The sequence below is a fragment of the Euleptes europaea genome, chromosome 1 (genome assembly GCF_029931775.1).
Source record: "Euleptes europaea isolate rEulEur1 chromosome 1, rEulEur1.hap1, whole genome shotgun sequence".
NCBI classification, from domain to species: domain Eukaryota; kingdom Metazoa; phylum Chordata; class Lepidosauria; order Squamata; family Sphaerodactylidae; genus Euleptes; species Euleptes europaea.
The window spans coordinates 97,627,484-97,650,086 of record NC_079312.1 but is presented as its reverse complement, the minus strand read 5'-3'; the positions used below and the strand labels follow the sequence as shown (position 1 = coordinate 97,650,086).

The following is a 22,603-nucleotide window of genomic DNA, read 5'->3' as shown; positions in this document are numbered from 1 at the left end:
GCCGTACTAATAAATCTGATTCTGATACTGAGGGCACAGAAATGACGGCAGGGACACAGCAGAAGAGGAGGCCAGCTGAAAAGGATGAGCCATGCCTCAATGGGAACACCAGTTCACCCCCAACCCCTCTGAAACAATTCCCTGACGTTTGTTGCTCATGAAACACTAGCAATTTACTAAGTTATTTGCCTAAAGACTACATAGTTTCAAAGATGCTCGGAAGCTGTTAATTATTAAGACAGAATCCCAGTACAGATGACTGTCCCAAGCGTTCACTGAACATGTGTGGAGTGAGAGTGGGCATGGGCCCGCTGTCCCTGCCTTCCACCTCCATGCAATTACCTGATCATCTGCAGGGATAGTAACAACATGCATTTTTGGGGGGTAGTTTGGTTTCACCCAGCAGGCTTCATGAGGAGGAGTGGGGAATCGAACCTGGCTCTCCAGATTAGAGTCCGCTGCTCTTAAGCAACACACCCACGCTGGCTCTCGTCTGGTTGCTATTGTCTTTGAAAAGCATCCACTCCCGAGTGAACCATGGTAAGGGTTAATAAATATGATCATGCTAGCAATGAATTAACTGATAATACCCCTGTTTGGGTCAAGATTGCCTCCCACACCTCTCTGGATAGGTAACATCATCCTTCGTAATGCTTGCCAAAGCTGAGAGGGGAGCAGAATAAAAAAATGGAACTCCCTGTTGTGGAAATTGTGGAACTCCCTGCCTCAGGATGTGGTGATGGCTGCCAACTTGGAAGGCTTTAAGAGGGGAGTGGACATGTTCATGGAGGAGAGGGCTATCCATGGCTACTAGTCAGTATTCTACAGTATGAGGAGCCTGCCTATTATACTAGGTGCTGTGGAACACAGGGCAGGATAATGCTGCTGTAGTCGTCTTGTTTGTGGGCTTCCTAGAGGCACCTGGTTGGCCACTGTGTGAACACACTGATGGACTTGATGGCCCTTTGTCTGATCTAGCAGGGCTTTTCTTATGTTTTTATGTTCTTATGGATGGAGACTGGTGCTGGGATTGGGTCTCCATCGTCATGTTTGTGGTTTTTAACCTGCTGCCAAATAAATCTTCCCTTTATCTTTATTGCTGCATGATTAATAGTAACAAATTTCACTGTGTTGAGAAAGTGCCAAAGGAAATAGTTTGCTTCTGGCACTCCATAGTCCAAGGCACTTTCCTGGATTGGAACCCCACCAAATGACATTCGCCATTCTTGCTTTGTTGCAAGCGAACCCAAATATTTACAGCAATCGTGTTCCTACACTTTAAAATGCAGCCACACAAGAGCTCATGGCTGAAATGTCAAGTCAGGAAAGTAGTGGAGGGGAGGCTGGGAACCGCTGTCTCACTGTAAGACATCAAAATGTGCTAAGGAGTAGAATGCTGGAACGCAGAGTGCCTTCGGTGACAGGATAAAGCTTAAATCATAGTCGAGCTGGTCATAAATTACTAAAATATACTGCAGGGAGTTTCTGCAAGATTAGGCCTGTACTGTAGTAGAGGCTTGGTAGCAATGAGTAAGGGTGGAACTACATGTTATACTAGCAAGCACGTGTTTCTCAAACATACACTTGCTGAGTAATCCCAAAGCAGGGGCAGGGTGCAGTTGAACATTTGGAGCTATTTAACCCTTTCTGTGCCTGTTGATTCTCACCTGCAAGGGTGCTCCCACGGCACCTAGCATTTCTTGTCCTTGGAACACCTTTTCTATGAGGAAAGGCTAAAGAGCCTGGGGTTTTCCATTTATATATAAGTGTACTGTGGGAGGACTTGATGAGGACTTAAAAAATTATACATGAGGCGGAAAAAGTGGATATAGAGAGTTTTTTCCTCGCATAATACTACAACTCCGGGGCACCCAGTGAAGCTAATGGGGAATAGATTCAAGAGGGACAAAAGGAAAAAAAACTTTTTTTTACATAGCAAGTCACTAAATTGTGAAATTCACTGCCAGTGGATGTAGGTGGCAAGGATGGCATTAAAAGGAGATTAATGAGATTTGTGGATAGGTCCATCAGTGGCTACCAGGCATGATGAATAAGGAGAACTTACACATCCACAGGCAGTAAATCTTTGAATACCAGTACTAGGAGGCAACATAATGGGGAGGCCTTGTTTATCGTCCTGTTCGTTGACCGCCCAGAACAACTGGTTGGCCATTGTGTGAAACAGGATGCTGGACTAAATGCACCGCTGGTCTGATCTGGCAGGACACCTCTTATGTTCTTACAGATTTGGAGCTCAGGTCACGGAGAGAGAAAAATCAGTAAAGAGACATTTGCAAGGGAGAATCAGTGGACCCAAGAAAAATCCTGTGCCCTACCACAATTAGCATCACCAGGGATGTAGAAGTTGGGAGTTTTACATCTCTTTTGTTAAACATAGTTCCTCCCTGAGTCCTAAACTCATGGCACAAGTAGGAACAGAGACAGCCAACAAAGTAAAGTTTATGCAGGGAAACTTAAGGGCACATCTATACATTTTACTACCCTGGAGATGCCAGGAATGAAAAAAGAAAAAGGGGGGACAGATCACTGGGTACCTTCTAAACTTACCTCAAGTATGTTTTCAGTGCACTAGTGATTGTTTTTATCTCCCACTCTGCACAGATGTCATCTTCTGTTTCAGCTGTTTTAGGATCTAAGGAAATAGAAATAAGTGAACCGACAAGGCAACAAATTAATCTGCAGGACTGACACCAAAATTAACCTGTCTCCAAGTTATAATGCACTACCTATACATTCTCCTTGCTGCATTTCCACTGTTGGTCAGTACTGCTTCTGTGGGCGCAGGTACAAGTGAAAAAACCCTGTGTTTTGTTGACCAGCAGTGGGTTTTGTTGACTGGATAATCTATTCTGCCACTGTTTGTTCTCCTCACTTCCCTGGACCAGAGAAGATGAGTATTCAGGTGAAGAGGAACTGGAAATCTCTTTCTAAAGAGGTTGATATAGTCCCAAGAAAAGAACACCATTAGCCCCATCTGGCTAAGAAGATGAGAAAAGGGGCATCTGGTTAGATACCGGTAATAGGTGGCAGCAGAGGTCAGGACACTTTCCACCAACATCGGCTGGTGAGCCAGCTGCAGCCTTTTCTGAGCTCCTATTACATTACATGACCTGATAACATCTATATTAGAACACTGCAAATGCATTATAGATGGGGGCTGCCTTTGAAGAGTGCCCAGAAACTACAACTGGTAAAGAATGCTTCAGTGAGAATGCTGTCTGGAGTAGGCCATAGGAACCATATCACTCCAGTCTTGTTTCATCTGAACTGGCTTCCAGACTCAAATTCAAGGTTCGGGTATTAACCTTTAAAGCCCTATATGGCCTGGGTCTTGTATACTTTAAGGACCACCTACTGCCATACCTACATGACAATGATCTTCAAGGGGCCACTTCAGGTGCCCTATCACTTCATGTTAGAAGGGTGGCAACCTAAGAAATTGCCTTCTTGGTTGTGGCACCAAATTTATGGAATTCCCTCCTCTGTGAGAGTAACCTGTCCCTCTCATTGTCTTCCACCAGCAAGTGAAGTCTTTTCTGTTTCATTTGGTATACCTTTACTGACAACCCTTCTTGTTTGTTTTTTAATTGCTGGTTATATATATGCAGCAATATATATATAGATGACTGGGGAAGGCACTGGCAAACCACCCCGTAAACAGTCTGCCTAGTAAATGTCGGGATGTGATGTCACCCCACGGGTCAGGAATGACCCAGTGTTTTCACAGGGGCCTTTACCTTTATATATATGCATATATACCTATGTATGAGTGAATGTGTGTGCGAGTGTATTTATATATGTTTGCGTATACACATATATATACATATACACACACATTAGACAGAGGTTTAGAAGTAGATTTTTAATGTCTTTTTAATAGTTCACTGCCTCAAAGGCCTTAAAAGTAGATTATAAATATTTTCAATAAGTAAATGAAAATAGGTAATGGGGGTATTGGTTTCAGGTAGCTGGCTCAAGGTTTACTCAGCCTTCCATCCTTCCAAGGTCAGTAAAATGAGTACCCAGCTTGCTGGGAGTAAAGGGAAGATGACTGGGGAAGGCACTGGCAAACCACCCCGTAAACAAAGTCTGCCTAGTAAACATTGGGATGCGACGTCACCCCATGGGTCAGGAATGACCAGTGCTTGCACAGGGGACAACCTTTACCTTTTTAATGTGGGCATCACAGAGTGCATGACAAAAGCAGCTTGAGACAGTCAACTGTTAGCCTGTGCAAACTAACCAAACGTTATACACGCCCAACATTCAAAGGCATTTAAATTATCATTCTGATAATCACAAAAAGAATGTCTAGCATGGCCAACGGCAATGTTTAACTACATCAATCCGAGTCAGAGGGATATTTTAAAAATCAGAAGCTGGATTATAAGCAGTCTTAATAGTCCATCTGTTAACAGTTCATCCATAACACATTGACTATATTTTTTATCCCATCTTTACTCCAAGGGAGCTCTGACCTATATATATATAGTTCTCCACTCCCCATTTTATGAGTTAAAGATGGATTTTCATCTGATACAGATAGAGAGCATCCCTAAATACCACTCCCTACACACCCAGTGATCACAGCACTAGTCAGTATATATGTGTGCTGAAGGACTTGTCAAAAAGAAACTGAAAAACAGCCCATCTCCAGTCACATACAGGACCTATGAGGCTAAAAAAACAAAAGCCCAGGAAACCCAAAAGAGTCGCCCAAATAAGTCCTTTCCTTAAACATATCAAGCTTGTATAAAACAATTACTGTCCTTTTTTCTCAATGTTTCTTTCACTCTATAAGATGACGATGCATCGTACCAAATTACTTGGTGTTTATGGATTATTGCGATGTACAGGTCAAGAAAGTGAGCAATAAAAAAGTGTCTTAGAGCCTAAGAATAGATTTACACTACGAAAATAAACTACTCAAAATACTAATGTGGGCACCAATAAATGGAAAAACGGTTAAATGGTGTGTGTGTGGGGGAATGCTTACATGCAAAGTAGAAAAGACCCAATGGACCTAGAAGGGTGTAACTCTGTTTAGAATAGCACTGTTGGACATGGATGCAAATCTTGGTGGCAAAGATGCCTGCTCAGCTGTCAGCAATACAGCTGCATTCAACCTAAAACTGAGCTCCTCAGGGTGAATCAAGAAAAGCAATCACAGATGCGCACACACACAGTGCCATTTCCCATTACACCCTGAGATGTACTACAAAAGGAAAAAAAGGAACCTGCCATGAGGCCATGCGGGGCTGGGGCTCTCCGCTTCACGAAGGCTCCCACATAGGGTGTGGTTAACAAGCTATATAATCTGTTGCAGAGTTGAAAGGGGCAAGCACTAGGAGCAGGGGCAGTTTTAACACTCACCCAGTATGTTCTTTACCCTATACAGCTAGGGTTGCTAGGTCCCTCTTCACCATGGCGGGAGATTTTTAGGGTGAAGTCTGAGGAAAGTGGGGTTTAAGGAAGAGAGGAGCTTCAATGCCATAGAGTCCAATTGCCATAGCACCCAGTTTCTCCAGGGGAACTGATCTCTATCGGCTGGAGATCAGTTGTAATAACAGGAGATCTCCAGCTAGTACCTGGATGTTGGCAACCCTATATACAGCTGCTATAAAGGGATAAAGAACTATATCCATTACAATTTAACCCCCCACCCTTTCTCAAAACAAGTATGAAGCAGGCTAGTCTGGCAGTGGTTGGACAACAGTCATGAGTTCCATGGCAGTGGGGAATCTGAACCACTAACCACTAGAACACACTGCCTATCATTGCATTGCATTTAGGGGCCACACTGGTATAAGAAGCAAAGCTTGCTCACTAATCCTTACACAATGTGGCCCAGCCTTTAACGGCAGGGAGGGCGTACATTTCAATACAACTCTGCATACACCCTGCCAGTCACCACGATGGGCGATAATTTTTGCTAACAATAAATTATAATAATTAGTAGCATGACTGCACTATCTGAAATTATGCACAACAGTTTATGGGTGTCTCATTCCTGGCAGAGTTGCATATGCATCTGTATTCTTCCCCAGAGCAGACTCCATGCTAGACTCTGCCTTCCTTTACAAGGAAAAAAAAAGTGTGTGTGTACACAAGTCAGGAGCACACAAACGCACACACTATAGCCACTGCATCCAGCAGTTACATTGTGTTTGGATTACAGCAGAGAAAACGAGGTTCTCACACAATGCTGTATAATGGGACTCTGGCACGGCCGGGTGTCAGCAAATCATCCGCTGAGCGTCTTGACCCAGCAGACCTTAAGCTCACAACTCCAGAAACCTTTCGCCAGATGAGCACTCTTGCCAGACTGACGTTCGCTGCTAGAAGACAAGGAAACTCTGCTCAAGCGGTTCCCACTGGCTTGCAAACCACAAACATCTGCAGAGAGCCTCGGGAGGCCTGTTAAGTAGAGTTCAAGCACAAGGAAGACTGAGGCCAACTAACTTTATCTTTGCCAGTCATTATAACATATATATACCGGGAAGGAAAGAGGGAGGGGAGATTTTTTTTTTTTTTTTAAAGAGGTGAATGGGTTTGGAAGGTTAGCACACGAGCAAATACAAAGAAATAAAACCGTACACAAATAGACTTTGGTAGCCTGTTTTTAAATGTTGCACAAGGCACTCTGAAAAGCTGGAATGGGTTGGGCAGCTGCTGGCCTCTAGATGCCTAATTCCAGCTTGTTTTTCTGGCTCTGGTTTCTTAGTGCTCCTGCGCATCTTGGCATTTTCATGCTATCAGTAAAACCTCGGGGTCTGCCTTCATCGTCTTTATATTTAAAAGCCCTTCCCGTTCCCTAATCATCATTTCTAGCCACCAGCCCATGCAATCTCCAGCAAAAATGTTCTACCTCACTAAAAATATCCAGATTTCAGGGGAAAGTCATGTATTATATCCCTGGCCAGTTCAAGGCAGCATTATGTGGCACAGGAGCCAAAAACTGGGAAATCTGTAAGGTGTGCTAGACATTCCCTGAACCACATACTTGCAAAGCCTGCCTATTTTGCCTTTGCATGTATCAGCCTTTCAAACACACCAACAGCTATATAAAATTACAGAGAAATTACTCAAATAACAGCTGGACTACAAAACTATTTATGGCTTTGCATTTTAAACCCATCCATTTTAATAGACTCGTTTTTCCATCCCAGTCTCTAGGAGTCTCCCAAACAATCTGTTTTCAGCAAAAATCTGCCAGTCACCACACCTCAAAATGGATCTTCCCAACAGGCTGAGCACTTGGCTATTCTTATTCTCAGAGCACTTCTGGAAACAAAATAAACCTGCCTGAAGTCATTGGGGTGGGTGGAGTGTGCTTGAGTTTGCTTTAGTAAGAGTTTCCTTACCCATGCAAGCTTATATGGCCAACACAAACACATCCTGCCATCACCACAACACATTGATTAAAGAAACCTGGTGGAAATCTCTCCTTTGAATGCAAGGGGAAGTGTTAAGAAATTAGAACTAGCTTTGTTTATGCAGCATTTCACAGCAGCAGAACAAACACCCAATTCAAGATCAGAGTTCCCTGGCTTTAATTATAGATTATACACAGAGGGAGGAAAAACAATGGAACAACATGCGCAGATTGAACGATTCATTTCACTTTTTTTGTAATGTCACGCTTAAGAAAGCCAGGCCTTCAAAACAAAGTCAGTCGACACACCAGAGAAACGATAGCAAAAGATCCTAAGCAAAAAATCTCAGGATCCTGAAAGATCTTAAGATCCTACATAACAAGAATCAGAAGGCCTACATAGTTTTGCCTCTACCCTCCCCATTCGTTCAAGTCTTGAACTGAAATAGCTCTTGACTAACTGACTGGCCACTTGCTCTCCCCCCCCCCCCCGCTTATGTCCCAAGATCCTTTCGTTAAATACTTCAGAGCACACTAGTTTTACCAATTTCTTGCCTTACCAGGCTCCTTTGGTCCCACTATTTGCTGGGGAAAGTAGGTGACAAACGTAAATCTATGCTAAGTTTCCAATGCATACAGGAACTGGAGTATTCTACAACTATATTAAATAAATATTAAATTTCTAGATCTGCTCAAATGTTGAAAAAAACTTCTGAAAAAAAATCCCTTTTTTGACCTTACAGCTTACAACTAAAGCCATGGAAGGAAAGCTGTAAAATCACAAAGAAATACACTTAACAAACTCAACAGCAAAATCATTAATTTGTCATGCTATCAAATGTCACTATCAGTAATTGAAGTAAGCATCCAGTGACAAGACAAGGGGAGATGTTCCATGGGGTGCCACCTTGGAAAATCTCTCATAGCTAAGCCCTAATCCCAGAAGATGGGATCCCCCAAACTCTAATTAAGATCTTAACACTTCACAAGGTTCAGATAGAAGTAGGATGTCTTCCAGGTACCCCCAAAATCTGGGCTGTTTTATCTGCAAAATCTGCACTTTTACTTGCATCTTGAAACACTAACAATTAGTGATGAGTTAGCAACCTTGCTACTAATATTCTGGCTCAGCTGAATTTCAAGATAGTCTTCATAGGCAACCCAACATGTAGTTCATTGCACTAATCAACTGTTCCTTTGCCAAGTAGTGGAATAAGCTTCTTCCAGAAAGAGTGGTAGATGAAAGCACATACTTCATGGCACAGACAACACTTGGACTTGATCTAATAGCACCTAATAGCACTCAATTGAATAACTTATATTTTATATCTATAGCATTCTTCCATTAATGGCTAAGAGTTGGTCTTGGATGTGTGAGACACAGATCAAACTCTCTGCTGCAAATAGAATTCCCTTCTCTCCTACACCCCTTCACCTAAACACGCACTTCTTCTTCTTGGATTCTTTTTTTTAAAGTTAGGAAAATTTCCCTTGTAATGTATTTTCTAGCCAAGTTCTTCTCCTTCGGGATAAGTGCCTTATCTCTGGTTTCTATTTTATTTCCCCCCATGTTTCTTGACTGATTTAGATTATATCCCTATAGGCACAGATTCTCTATGACATAACTACCTTTGTACCTAGTTTTCAGTACTTGATAAATATTAAAATGTTCATGTGCTAACTATCATAAAAGCACTGACAGGGGGACATGCCTTGTTAACCAGCTTCTATTCCCTCTGCTCTCATTACTATCCAATTATGATTTCTTCATTGGAACACAACTTCTATTTAAAACTTTTCATGAACACAATGTAAAGGAAAGGAAGTGTGACACAAGTGTTTATGCGTTTATTTAAAACATTTATATCCCACAAATTTGGGGTTGCTAAAGCTAAAACAGACATTCTCTACAATTCAAAATGAATTACATAAAAAATATCACCCCATAATCACAAAACTAAGGCATTAAAAACACTCACATCTAGAAGTATTGGCCTGGAAAGCCAACCTTTGGGTGGGGCCTGGTTTTCCTGGAATTACAACTGATCTCCAGGCTACAGAAATCCATTTCCCTTGAGGAAATGGCAGCTTTCATAGGATGAACTCTATGGAATTACACCCCTTCTGAGCTCTTTCCCTTCCACAGACTCCACCCTCCCCAGATACAGCCCCCAAATAGTCAGGAATTTCCAAAGCCAGAGTTGGCAACCTTAAGTAGCAGATTCATAGCCTCATCTGTTTCACACCAAGAGAAGCACATCTGTACCTTCTCCCAGTTAGCTCCCAAACTATATAGGTGGCTTTTCTCCCTGGTCAAATTGAACAGGTTTCTTTCCAGGACTCTTGTGCCACACTCAGAGCAGGCAAACCAATTCCCCAGTTTCTGCCTACCAGGTAGGGATGATCCAGAGGATGGTCTGATGCTGCCTTGATCTCCTATAGCCAGGGAAAGTCGAAGTGGGCTGATAACCGGGGGTGTGCCAGGGACACCCATGCGCAAGGCAGGCCAGAGGAACCAGCTGCAGTCAGCTCCCTCCTTGCATGAGGTGGGCAGCTACAAGCCAGCAGCCCTCATCATGCGTGAAATCAGCAGCCTGCTCTTTGTCCCTCTGTCCTTCCTCTGTTGGGGGAGGGAGGGGATCTTTTCCTGGGCTGTGTTTGCCTCACAGCCCGTCCCTGCTCACACCGGTACAACGTCTACACAACCAAGAAATGTTAATCTCAGAATCCAGTAAGCATGGGTCACCACAGAGAGATCGGCTGAGTCTAGAAGGGCTAACAATCCTTTAAGTACTCAAAGTTAACTTCTGCCAATAATAAAACGGGAAGGTTCATCCTTTTAACAATATCAACTCTACTGAGCAGAATTACTTGTGTCATGTCTGGCTTGAATTTTAGCCTGTTCTCTCCCAATCACTTGACCACTGCTTCAAAGCACACTGGTTTAGAACAGACACATCTAGGGGCTTTGTTAATGAAATAGAGCTTGGTAACATCAGTATATTGACAAGATACTGTTATACAATGGTGGCAGACAGCAAATCTTTCTTCACCACCCCCTGCAAATGTGCTTTATAGCGCACTCTGACTAAGCACAAGTCTTCCACCAATGATGTGCTAGAGACTCTAGTCTAGAGCATCACTGGTGGAAGACTTGTGCTGAGTCAGATAGAGTGTGCTATACTCCACTCTAGTCAGATTCTAACTCTCTTGAAGGCTCCCAACTCCCTTGTAGTCACTGGCTAGAGATCTCAGGGAGAGGATGAAAGTACCAACTTTGACTTATAATTCTATCTAGGCATGTGCATATGAAAAAAAAATTGGTATTTTTTGGATTTGGATTTCGGGAAAGACATAAGCGCTGGCATTTCAGGTTATTTGGGTCCCAAATTCCGGTTTGATATTTTTGTTTGTTTGTTTTGGAATTCCCTATTTGGATCCAGTATTCCTAATGGGAAACCTTTTCAGACGACTGGAGTGGCTGTTTTTTTGAGCAAATGACACCAAAATTGCTGTGAACTTAGAGCTACATGCCCACAAAAGTTTCAAGTGAATTGGAGCAAGGGGTCCAATTCTATGGGCTCCTGATCACAGTCTTCCCAGCCATCCTCCATTGTTTCCTATGGGGGGGGGGGGTTGCATGCTTTCTCCAGGGCAAAGAATAGCCAAACACACAAGGGCAAGCAACTACTGACCAAAAGTCTCCCAATGCAAACAGAACCAATAAGCCCAACAAAACCAATGTCAAACCAGAGAATCCCAGAAGAACCACAGGCCAATGTGGCAAGACTACCATATATTAGGCAAAAAGGTTTTTTTTAAAGTTTGGAACTTTAAAATTCTTGTCCTGGATATTCCTGGATATTTCCATCAGAATACCGGCATTACTGAGGTTTCTGAATATTAATCCAGATACCAAATGTATCTGAAAAATACCAATGAGGTATTTTAAAAATACCAATAAGGTATTTTTCAGGTATATATTTGGACCATATATATCCAAACACATGGTCCTACTCCTATCAGTCTGCTCTTCCAAGATTTAATCAAAGATTCCACAAAGCAAGTAATTAGACTCCCCAGATCTCTCAGAGTATCTTGGAATGATTTGTATCAATAAGGAGGGGGGGTTGCCTACAGCAGGATGAGAAGAGCCTCAACTCTATCTACTCTCTTAATCAGATCACCAAAGAACTTTAGTGCAGAAAAATAAATCTAATAAATACTGCCTGGGATAGTCCTACAATAGCCATGGGGGTCATGAAGTCCTGAGCACAGTCAGACAGGAAGCTTTGGCTTGGATGTTGAAGTCATCATGAGAATATTCAACATGAAATCTGGAGAGTGGTTTCTGTGAAAGCAGCTGATTAATTTCTTCCATGACCAATTCAATTTTTGAGGGTTGCCATTCCGACAAATGGCTTTTTTTCCTCTTCTTTTTTTGACATCTGATGTTGGGTTGCAGGAGGTTTTTCAATTCTGTTGCTATTATGTAACGATTATTGGTTTTGCATTGTTTGCTTCTTTTTAAGCCTTCTTAAAAGTTTTAATTCTTGTTTCTCGCTGTCTTTCCTAGGAGACTATTTATCTGTGAATGTGGCAGGCAGGAGAAGGACAGTGATTCAAGAAGGCAGCATGCCTTGGCAGATTTCAACAGTCTCAGGCAGAGGGTGGAATGGCAGTCCAAACCAAATGGGCCAGGTAAAGAGACAAGATACAAAATAGCGGTGTGCTTGTTTTCCTTCTGATCTATTTCCTAGACAGGCGGACTCATGGGTATCAGCAAACCATTTGGTCATAGGTTTCAGCTGCAGATCACCAGGTCAGTAAACAGAAAGTCAACTATAATCCAGGATTTAACTCAATCCCCTTACCTAGGTGCCCTGTTCTATAATCAAACTTTGAAAGTCCATACCTGGTACTGGGAGATCTCAAGATTTATTGTTTGTACACCCTGCATGGGGTGTACAGAGAGACTCAAAATTGGGAAAAGTGCAATTATGTACAGCTGTAATGGGCATTAGCTGAAGGGGGGGGAGGTTTCCAATGGATAACAAAAGCTCTTTTAAATGCACAGCTAATTTCAGATGGACTGTTTTATAGATACTCAAATCCCCAAAGAAACAAAAAGAAAAGAATGGCCTCGCTAATTTATTTTTAAGCTCCTCTACCCAGAAACTATTCCTAGTTCCCTGCTGTGTATAAGAGCTGGAAGCAACTCAGCCATCATTGCAAGCAGCTTAGAAGATAAAGGAGACAAGAACGACATTATGTAGAGAATTAGATGTTATCCGAATGAGCGATGCTCCCATCAGAATTTGAACCACAGGGCGCACTTTGTATAAAGCATGTAGTTTAGGCAATTTTTTAATCAAGCCACTCTCAATGAGAGGTTTTACCTGGGGTGGTTGAAAATTGCCCCATATCATGTGAACACAAGCAGCTAACGGCCCACACGGTATGAGCTCCCAGCAGCAACCACGCCACAGGATAAAATCAGAGTCCAGTCTAATTGGTTACATTCACAGGACAACCATTCCACCAGCAAGGCACGATGACCCTGTGGCTACAGAATGGCATTCGGGGCTTAGCATAGAAGCTGTTACCCCACTCACTTAACAGAAAACTGTTTTTGAAATTAACAGGAAACAGCTTTTACACATTTTCCCATGGCTGAAACATGGCGCAATTAGTATTACAGGGTTTCCATGGTATCCAGCTGCAGGGAGCCCTGTTTCACCCCAATGCAACATTAGAACAGGTCTACAGAAAGCGGCAAGGATGCAGAAGAAATTCAGTGCACTTTTAAACCTTTTTGAAGACTGCTACTTATCTCGAGCCTGGGAGAAGCAACAGCACAGTGGATCCAAGCTCATTTTCAAGATTACCTTGCAACTGAAGGTTTTTGCCCTTTATCTAACCAATCCATATGAAATTCTGGGGGGAGTATCTTTTTCCCCACTACACAGCCATCCCTTTTTCTTTAAACTTTCCAACAGAGTTCTTATACTAAAGATGACCAAGCAGAGTCCAGAGAAGCAAAAGAAAATGTACTTATCGTTTGGGGTCTATAGTCTTCTTTCACTAACGCTCTGTAGTTCATTTGCCATCCACTAATTGGACTTAAAGTACTAACATTCTGCTCCTCCCAGTAAAAAATATGCAACTTCTACAAAAACGCATAGGCCAGAAACATGTTTTTTTCCCTGCTCTAAAATTCCAACTGGGTACCAAAGAGTTTATACTTCTAGAATTCTAATGCCTTGCTTCCTTTGATCAGACCTCCAGATTTTTCTTTAAAAAAGGCATCACTGATTCATCTTTCCTTTTTGTAAATTAGGTGGGAACATTGGCAAATAAATGCTAGTAGTATTATGAACCAAGCAAACACAGCACATATACATAAACATAGTTAATTGTTCTAACCTGCTTCTATTTCAAATTAAGAAGGTGTTTCTGTGTGGGGCACTTGTGCTAAATTGTTTCAAAATTCTGAGAATGACGGAGCGCAAAAGATAAAGGTTGACAACTTTCAAACCAGTGCTTAGAGTTGCTTTCAATACAGTTTACTGCAACAACAGGATTTGCAAAAAGCATTCACTTACTGTAGACCTTCCAACAGCAGAGACCTTTAAATATAAGCACTGACTTAGACAGAGGGGGAGCACAACAAGAGGCAAGAGGGGAAACAACAGAAGCATTCAACAGGTCCTGAACAGCAGAGAGAATATGCTACAGCTCCCCCTAGAGTCCAAAAGGACTAAATATATCCTGTGTTAATATTTACATTAATGAAACCACTCACATGCTGTCGCCTCTCCAATACACTTAGCTACCCTCAATGTCATGGTGTCTCAAAGAACCTAATTAAAATGTTCAGTCCTGATTAGGCTGGCAGGGGTTTCTACATTTTTCTTCTTAATTTAATATCTTTCGGCGTACCTTGGGAATGCTCTGAGTACACAGAAACCACTGCCTTGCCTGTGGGTGGCCCTGCTTCATCACTGTGCTGACAGGAATTGAACCATTAACTTTGTTATAAGACAACAACAATTCTTTGGGAAAATGACAATATACATTAAATGTGCAAACTTCCCTAATAATGTTATGAGTAAATAAGCCAACTTGAAATCTGCCAACATTTGCTCAGGAACAAAACTTGAATAATACAAGATAGTGTTAAATACAGTTGGCTCAAACGAACTATGACCGAAATTTAAGAAAATGGGTACAAGCCATGCCAAAAATATCTGAGATCTGAGACTCTGAACCGATTCCAACGAAACACAATGGAAGCTTTTCAACTGATTTAAAAAGAAAGTAGAAGTAAAATGAGCCTTTATTAAAGAATATGGAATTACAAGAAGTACCGTGAAACAGCATATGGTCCACATATTGGCCAGCCACCTTCCCCTCCCCTCCCCACAAGAACATGCAAATTTAGTTATACTGGAACCATGTTCTTTTCTCTCTCAAGTGGATTCAAGCCCAATGGCTCGTTTTTCAAAGCAGTCTCATACTATTGAACTGAGAATTGGTAAACAAGAAGCTATGAAATGTATATATTGAAAATTAGCAGGAATACAACACACGTTATCAATTTACTCCCGGAGAAAATGAATACATACTCGCTTTATATAACTGAGCGAAAACCTGAGAATATTACATATACATCAGGCAAGTATTATGCAGTCCTTTCGCTGGTGCTATATATATATTCCAGGCGTATCACTGCCTTATAGGGCAAGGCTTGCATCTGAACCCTCTCTTCCGTTTCCCCAGCATGTGCTCTTCTTCAGAACACATTCTTCCAGAGATACATGCCTTCTGTGCAGCATCTTGCATTGAGCAGAAGAGCCTAGTGCTGAAGGAATGTGTTTGCAACTGAGCACCGCTTCCCGCAATGGAGGACATGTTGCAGCAATGGAAGAAATGGTTAGGATCCAAGTCATCGCCTTCATAATTGAAGTGAAGTCTGGATGATGCGAATAAGCATATCTTAATTTTGTCTGCTGCAGAATCTGACAGATTTGCAAAGCCATGCCTTGCTCTATTTCTCTCCGTCGGACATCTCTATTCTTTCTCTGGCTCGCTACATTAAATCCCCTGTTATATTCCCATTTTGCTGCCTCCTCAATCCTTGTTTCTCGTACATATGTAACAAACCTACAAATCCTCTTAAAACTTCCCATTTTGCATTTTAAAGATTACTAGCCAATCTAACTTAACAGCTCCTCTGCCATAATTCTGGTTTACAGACTCTGGTTTGGCTTAACTTGATAAAAAATGTTTAATACTGGAGGAAAATACACAATAACATGTCTCCTGTGTGTTCTATAATAAAATAGACCTGACACTTTTTGGCAGTGCAGGACAGTCATTTATGTCCATGAAGATGTTAGATTACTGTGTCTTGCACAGAGATAAACAACTAAAGTATGTACATCATAAATCAAAATATGGGATGTAATAATACACTATGTGGATCTCCCTGTATGATAATGTGGCTAAAAGTAGGAAGCTTTGAGCTAACAGAAACCCACAGGAGAGTTTTCGTTGTGCAGCTTCACCCTATTCCTAATTCATAAGAACATGAGAAAAGCCATGCTGGATCAGACCAAGGCCCATCAAGGTGTACCAAGGCCCTGATACACCCCCCAGAGTGTTGTCAGCTAACGATCGGCTGGTGGTCCCTGGCCCAAAGAATGTCCAGCTGTCCTCAACCACGGCCAGGGCTTTTTCTGCCCTAGCCCCCTGCCTGGTGGAATAGCCTTCAAATGAGATTAGAACCCTGAAGGACTTAAAGGAGTTCTACCCGGCCTGTAAAATGGATGGAGTGTAAAAAAGTGCAATAAGTGCCAATGACATCATTCTAGCAGAGATTTACGAAGCTTCATAGAGACAGCAGAAAATATGGCAACCTGAGTTGTAACCTGAGGGTTCTCGCCGCTTAACAGTCTCGCGACCCTATCTACTGAATCCCAGCCTGAGAATCTTACCAACAGCGGAGAGATCATTTCAACACGAGCTTTTTCTTTAGCTAGTCGATTACTAGATTGGGGGGGGGGGGACTTCTGCCATTGACTTGCCCTTCTTGTTGGCTTTGCACACTGGAGACACTGCTGAGTTGAGCCATTTAGGTACTTATGTACCAGCATATTCTGATTGTAGTAATATTCATATATATGGAGCTTTTATTATTATACAAAAAGTTTCAATTATATTTACTGAATTTAATGTGTATAATTTTGTTGTCAGCCGCTCTGATCCCGGCTCTGTCAGGGAGAGCGGCATAGAAGAACGAATACTAAATAAATAAATAAATAAAGTCCAGCAGTCTGTTCACACAGTGGCAAACCAGGTGCCTCTAGAAAGCCCATGAACAAGACAACTGCAGCAGCGTTATCCTGCCTGTGTTTCACAGCACCTAATATAATAGGAATGTTCCTCTGATCCTGGAGAGAATAGGTATGCATCATGACTAGTATTCATTTTGATTAGTAGCCATGGATAGCCCTGTCCTCCATGAACATGTCCACTCTCTTCTCAAAGCCCTCCAAGTTGGCAGCAATCACCACATCCTGGGGCAGGGAGTTTCACAATTTAACTATTCCAAAGGAACAGTGGGGAAAGTGACAGGTTCTTATTAGAATGACAAGATTAGGACTCTGTATGCTCACTCAAACTTCAACACTGCTCCACTCTATAGCTGTGAAGCAAGTTTCTGCATTACTGTCCCCCCCCTCCTGCTACCCAGTGTGTGACAGTCATAAAGGGCCACCTTTGAAAATGTCAGTTGAGCTGAATGAGCCATATTTGATTCTCTCATTTACATCCCTTTTCATATTACAATCCTGACACTGCACAAGGAATTGAAGGGGACAATTATTCCCTCCTTTTGCTGTGGGAAAAGCTAGGGGCTCTAAGGCCCTGGCTCATCAAGATCACGCCGGATGTCTGCGGCGAGCCCTCTCACAGCTGCTGCTCATGCAATACTTAGTCCGTTGAGGGCTCCAAGTTCAGGCCACATCAGCAATAAAGTGCTTCCTGTTTAACATACAAACGTCACTCCACAAGCTCCCAATTGCACCGTCACTTTCAAGGCCAGATGTGTTTCCCTGAAACCTGATCCATTTGCCATTTAAACTCATGTTAAGCTAGAACGTTAACCGAGTTCATTTCTAAATATAGGCCTGAAGTAGGGAGTAAAATCTGCTCAGGTCCCGTGTGGAATAACTGCCACATAAGACAGGAGGCTGCAGCGGGGAGGGGAAAGGGGCTGCCATTGCTCCCTCTTCCCATAAGTGAAGCTCCACAGATAAAAGGAAGGAACTGAATTTACTAGCTAGCCCGCCCCCAATGCAGTCACCTGACCTGTGAGCTATTAATGCATGTGGATCTCGTACCTCCAAGGATCAACTTTCCCGGGGTGGGAACTACTGGGTGGAAGGGAAAGTTGGGACAGTTGGTGATCTTGTGCTAGATCCAACCAAGTATTAACAAGAACAATGTTACCAAAAAGAAGAAGAAGAAATAGTTCTGAAACAGCAGCCAGAAGGAAGAAATTTTTGATACGTAATTGCAGGGTTTGAAAGCTTTGAAAATGTTCACATGTAAGTAATCGGATCAGTTGTACCCAAATGACAGGCAAAATGGTCAACATTCAGTGCCTTGGATCTTTTCAGGTGTACAAAAGTTATGAGAAGAAACTTTGTCTTAAATGACAAGCCATGAAAAATGACTTGAGTATGTTGTTACTGGCTTAAGCTTACGCATCAGAAACAGGAATCTTTCTACAACCCTTTAGGTTTACACTCTGAATTTAGTCAGCATGAATCAGGACTACCAACTTTTATTCACTAGAAGGTGAAACCTCCATAACATTAATGTGAGATCATCACATAGTGTCAGTATGCACATACAACAGCATTTCTGCCCTAAATAGGCCAAAACAATTTTAAAAATGGGGCCACGGGATGAAGGTTTTTGTTTCATAAAACATGAATTTAGGACATGGTAATATGCCTTCTGGTTTCAGCAAAAAAAAAAGAGAGAGAGAGAGAGGTGGGGGGGAGTGGCTATAAAATTCCCAACAAATATTTCCTTATTAGTGAAATCACTGGCAATAAAGAAGGATGACGGGAACTATTTATATAGTAGTCCTCTTGGTTCAAGGCAGATTACAATAATAATTTAAAATATCCCCAGCCAAAACCAAAGATAAAATAACAAGCCCCAAATCCCTCCCCACCCCTTAAAGGATGCCTGCTGTTTAAACCCCCTCCAATGCCCTGGCAAACCAGCAAGCACTGCAGTGCCTGCCTTCTGAAGATCTCCAAGGAGGGCACCTTACCTCTTCAGTGAGCCCATTCCACAGAGCTGGAGCCATGATGGGAAAGGCCTGGGCTCTGGTTGATGCCAGACAGGTCACCCTAAATAGTGGGACAGCCAATTGATGACCATAATTGGCACACAGGGATATATGAAAGGAGACAGGCCTTCAAATATGTGGGTCCTAAGTCATGAAGAACTTTCAAGGTCACCTTGAATTCAATTTGGGAACAGGATGGCAGCCAACAAAGCTGTTTCAAAATGGGCAACATATGTTTCGGGTGGCTAGCCCCGACAACAGTTGGGCTGCCACATTCTGCGCCAATTGTCGTTTCCAGGTTGTCTTCAAGGGCAACCCCAAGTAGAGTGTGTTGCAGTAATCCAACCATGAAGTTAGAGAAGCATAGATCACAGTGGCCAGAGCAGCTGAGTCCAGGTAACGAGAAAGCTGGTGAATCAGATGCAACTGATAGAAGGTGCTCCTGGCCACCATGCCAACCTGTGTTTCAAACGGCCATGAGCAACCCCAAGATCCTATAACCTGCTCTGAAAAAGCCAACTCCGCTCCATCTAGGACAATTGGATTCAGTCCTTTATTTGTGTGTATGGGTCATACTAAAAACAAGCCTTTTTTTAAAACAGAATTTTAATGAATTAGACTGAACAACTAACAGAAGGAGATTTTGGTGTACTGAATTCTATTTTAGACAGGCTTATGATATAAAACCCTAATTCACTGCCTAAAGCTTTCCTTTGTTATTAGAACAGTCTTAACTATACAGATCATTACATCCAAATGTTACAGATTATACTTTTTCTCCTATTCCCAAATTCATATTAAACACATGTAATGGCTGTAAAATCGTCACAACAAAATGGTTCTATTCTGTGCTGAGCTTAAATGGGATCAGGCTGTTTTCGCAAAACTGTTTCCCTTGTACAATGTAATGCTTAAGACTCTGTCAATGAGCAATAAAGGTTGATTATGATGATATTCATATTAAAAGTTAGACTTTTCCTTGTCTTGCCTTTAAGATTGTCCAAAAATTAAAGGAGTCAAGATTAGCTGGCCAACCTAAATAGAATTACACTCTTCTAAATACACTAAGGTCAAAGGCTTTATCAGGAAGTAACTCTGCTTTGAATGGTACAATAAGTCTCAGACACATGCATAACATTCTCCTATTGTTAATTCTTGATAGATTGTAGGTTACTCTACTACTCAGTGGAGAATAGGCAAGTGGTTGCTACAAAAAGCAGAATTGCAATTGGAAGTGAATACATGTATTGAAAAAAAAATTCAATTTAATGTTTTTTGCAAAAATTAATTGGCTTATCGTTTAAAAAGGATAGCCTTAATTCAAGACTCACATAAGAGGAGTTTTAAAAAATATATATTTACTTGTAAGAAAAAAATCCAATTAAAACATTTAATTAATCATATTAATTCCCAAGAAAATGAGCATAAAGTAACTTTGAATCCTCAAAAGTTAGAACTGAATTACTGAAAGTTACATATCTGAATTAAATCAATATTATAGAGTTGGAAAAGGTTTACTACATAGGATTGCCACCTGCCCGCCAGAGGAAGGAGAAAAGAGAAAAAGAACTGAAATTTTGATAATTTTATTTGTTCTTATGGTTGGGTACAACCGTTTGCATTAAAATGAATCTTTTCCCATGACCTCTCTTTCTGTTTACTTTTATCTCTTCAGTAGTTTTTCCAGTTATACTGAACAAGTGGCAAAACATTAATAATGAATATTACTTGGTCAAAGAAACCAGCAAGAGTAGTATAAAATGTTCTTGTGTGACCTCTTGGGAGGTTTAGGAGATTCTGACCAAACTTTATATTATAAAGCAGAAAGAACAGTGGAATTGAAGCACTGGCATTTGGCCAAAGATACTGATTAAAAAAAAACCTTTCAGCTCTGGAAACCTCATTGAATCATGTTTTTTTTTTTACTTGAGGATTATATTTGTTGTCAAGGATTATATTAGGCAGGAGGTTCGGGGCAGGGACATGGGGGCCCATGACATCCTGTGTGCCACTATATCACCTCCAGGCAAAACCCAGAAATGATGTAAGGTAGCTCTAGGAATCGCCAGAAAATGATATAGTGGCTCACAGGATGCCAAAATTTCTTTGTTCTTTCACCACTGCTACAAGTGGCTGCCAACATGGACGGCTGCTGACAAGAGGCCTAGTTATAAAAGAGGTTCAACCGTGGATAATCCTGATTGCTTCAGGTTTAGATATCTGGTACAAAGTATACAAGGCATTTGAGCCCTGAGCTGTCAAAGTATTTTGTGGAGAAAATATAAACCGGATTCAACTGAAATGTTACTTGAAAATATCAGTCTCTTTCTTTACCAGATACAGTTGAGAAAATAAGAGGGTGAAGCGCCATTATTTTTTCAGTACTTTCAGATAAGAAACATTTTAAACAAGCTGTTGGAGAAATACAGTAACCTCAACGTGAAGATATCTAAGACAATTACTTGTATTGCATGCATAATAAAGAATTATCATATGTAGACAAGTGCAACAAAGGGTTTGGATCTACCAGAGCATTTCTGCTGATAGAAGATTTTGTCTACTGATCCCACAGGATCCTTGAAAGTTTAAGTCCTACCACCTGCTTGTATGATCCTTGCCCTTCCTGGTTACTTAAATCTTCGGGGGGGGGGGCTGACTGGGTTAGAGAGATAATTAGTGCTTCCTTAAGAGAGGGGGTGGTTGCCTCAGCCTTGAAAAAGAAATGTACTGCATCCACTTCTAAAGAAGCTTACCCTGGACCCAGGAGATTTCAATAATCATCTATCAGTCTCAAATGTTCTATTCTTGAGCAAGGTGATTGAATGGGTGGTGGATGGACAACTCCAAGCTTTAGCGGATGAGGCAAATTGTTTAGATCTCTCCCAAACTGAGTTTAGGCCTGGTTATGGGACTGAAACAGCCTTGATACCCCTGGTGGATAACTTGCACTGAGAGATGGACAGAGGGATTGCAACTGTTCATTCTCCTGTACCCCTCAATGGCTTTCAATACCATCGATCACACTATCCTTCTGGACTACCTATCTCGGTTGGGATTCTTTGGTGGTTCTGGTCCTACCGAGAAGATGGTGCTGGAGAACTTCTGCTCAGCCACTTGGCCTGTGGCCTATGGGGTTTGGCAAGGTTACGCCTTGTCCCCTATATATACAAAACAGCTGGGTGAACTCACTAATATGCAGATGACACTCAGCTCTACCATGCACTTCCAGCTAATCCCGGGGAATCTGTAGAAACCCTGAAGTGGTGCCTAGAGGCAGTTTTGGAGTGAATGTGGGCTAATAAACTGAAGCTTAATCCTGGCATGATGGAAGTGCTACTGGTGGGCAGAAGGTCTGACTCTTGATTTAAGGCAGGGGTGGGGAACCTCCGGCCCGCGGGCCTCATTGGCTGCGGCCCGCGAGGCTTTCCCGCGGAAGTCGCCGCCATTGCTGCCGCAGGGTCAAGAGAATGTGTCAGGAGAAAAGCCGTGGAGGCTCCTTCCCGTTCACGCCCGGCTGCTCCTGCAGCCGGGTGCATCCTCGTTTATGAGCGGGGGTGGGGCGTGGAGGAAGCCACGGAGGCTCCTGCCCGCTCGCGCCCGGCTGTTCCTGCAGCCAGGTGCATCCTTGTGTATGGGGGGGGGGCATGGAGGAAGCAGCGGAGGCTCCTTCCCGCTTATGCCCAGCTGCTCCTGCAGCCGGGTGCATCCTTGTGTATGGGGGGGGGCGTGGAGGAAGCAGCGGAGGCTTCTACCCATTATGCTTGGTGTGTGTGAGTGTGTGTGTGAGTGTGTAGGAGAAGCTGGGGAGGTTTGAGTGGGGGGGAGCCAGGAACTCC

General features: G+C 42.3%; 1 protein-coding gene across 3 annotated transcripts in view; it reads right to left on the bottom strand.

Annotated features, from left to right (window-relative positions):
* The window catches only part of ARHGAP26 (Rho GTPase activating protein 26), a 357,153-nt gene that overhangs the window by 131,612 nt on the left and 202,938 nt on the right, over positions 1-22,603 (bottom strand). For all 3 annotated transcript variants that reach the window (XM_056851135.1, XM_056851143.1, XM_056851152.1), the window contains exon 15: positions 2,569-2,653. In XM_056851135.1, coding sequence (XP_056707113.1) covers positions 2,569-2,653 — 85 coding nt within the window. The remainder of the gene's footprint in view (positions 1-2,568; positions 2,654-22,603) is intronic.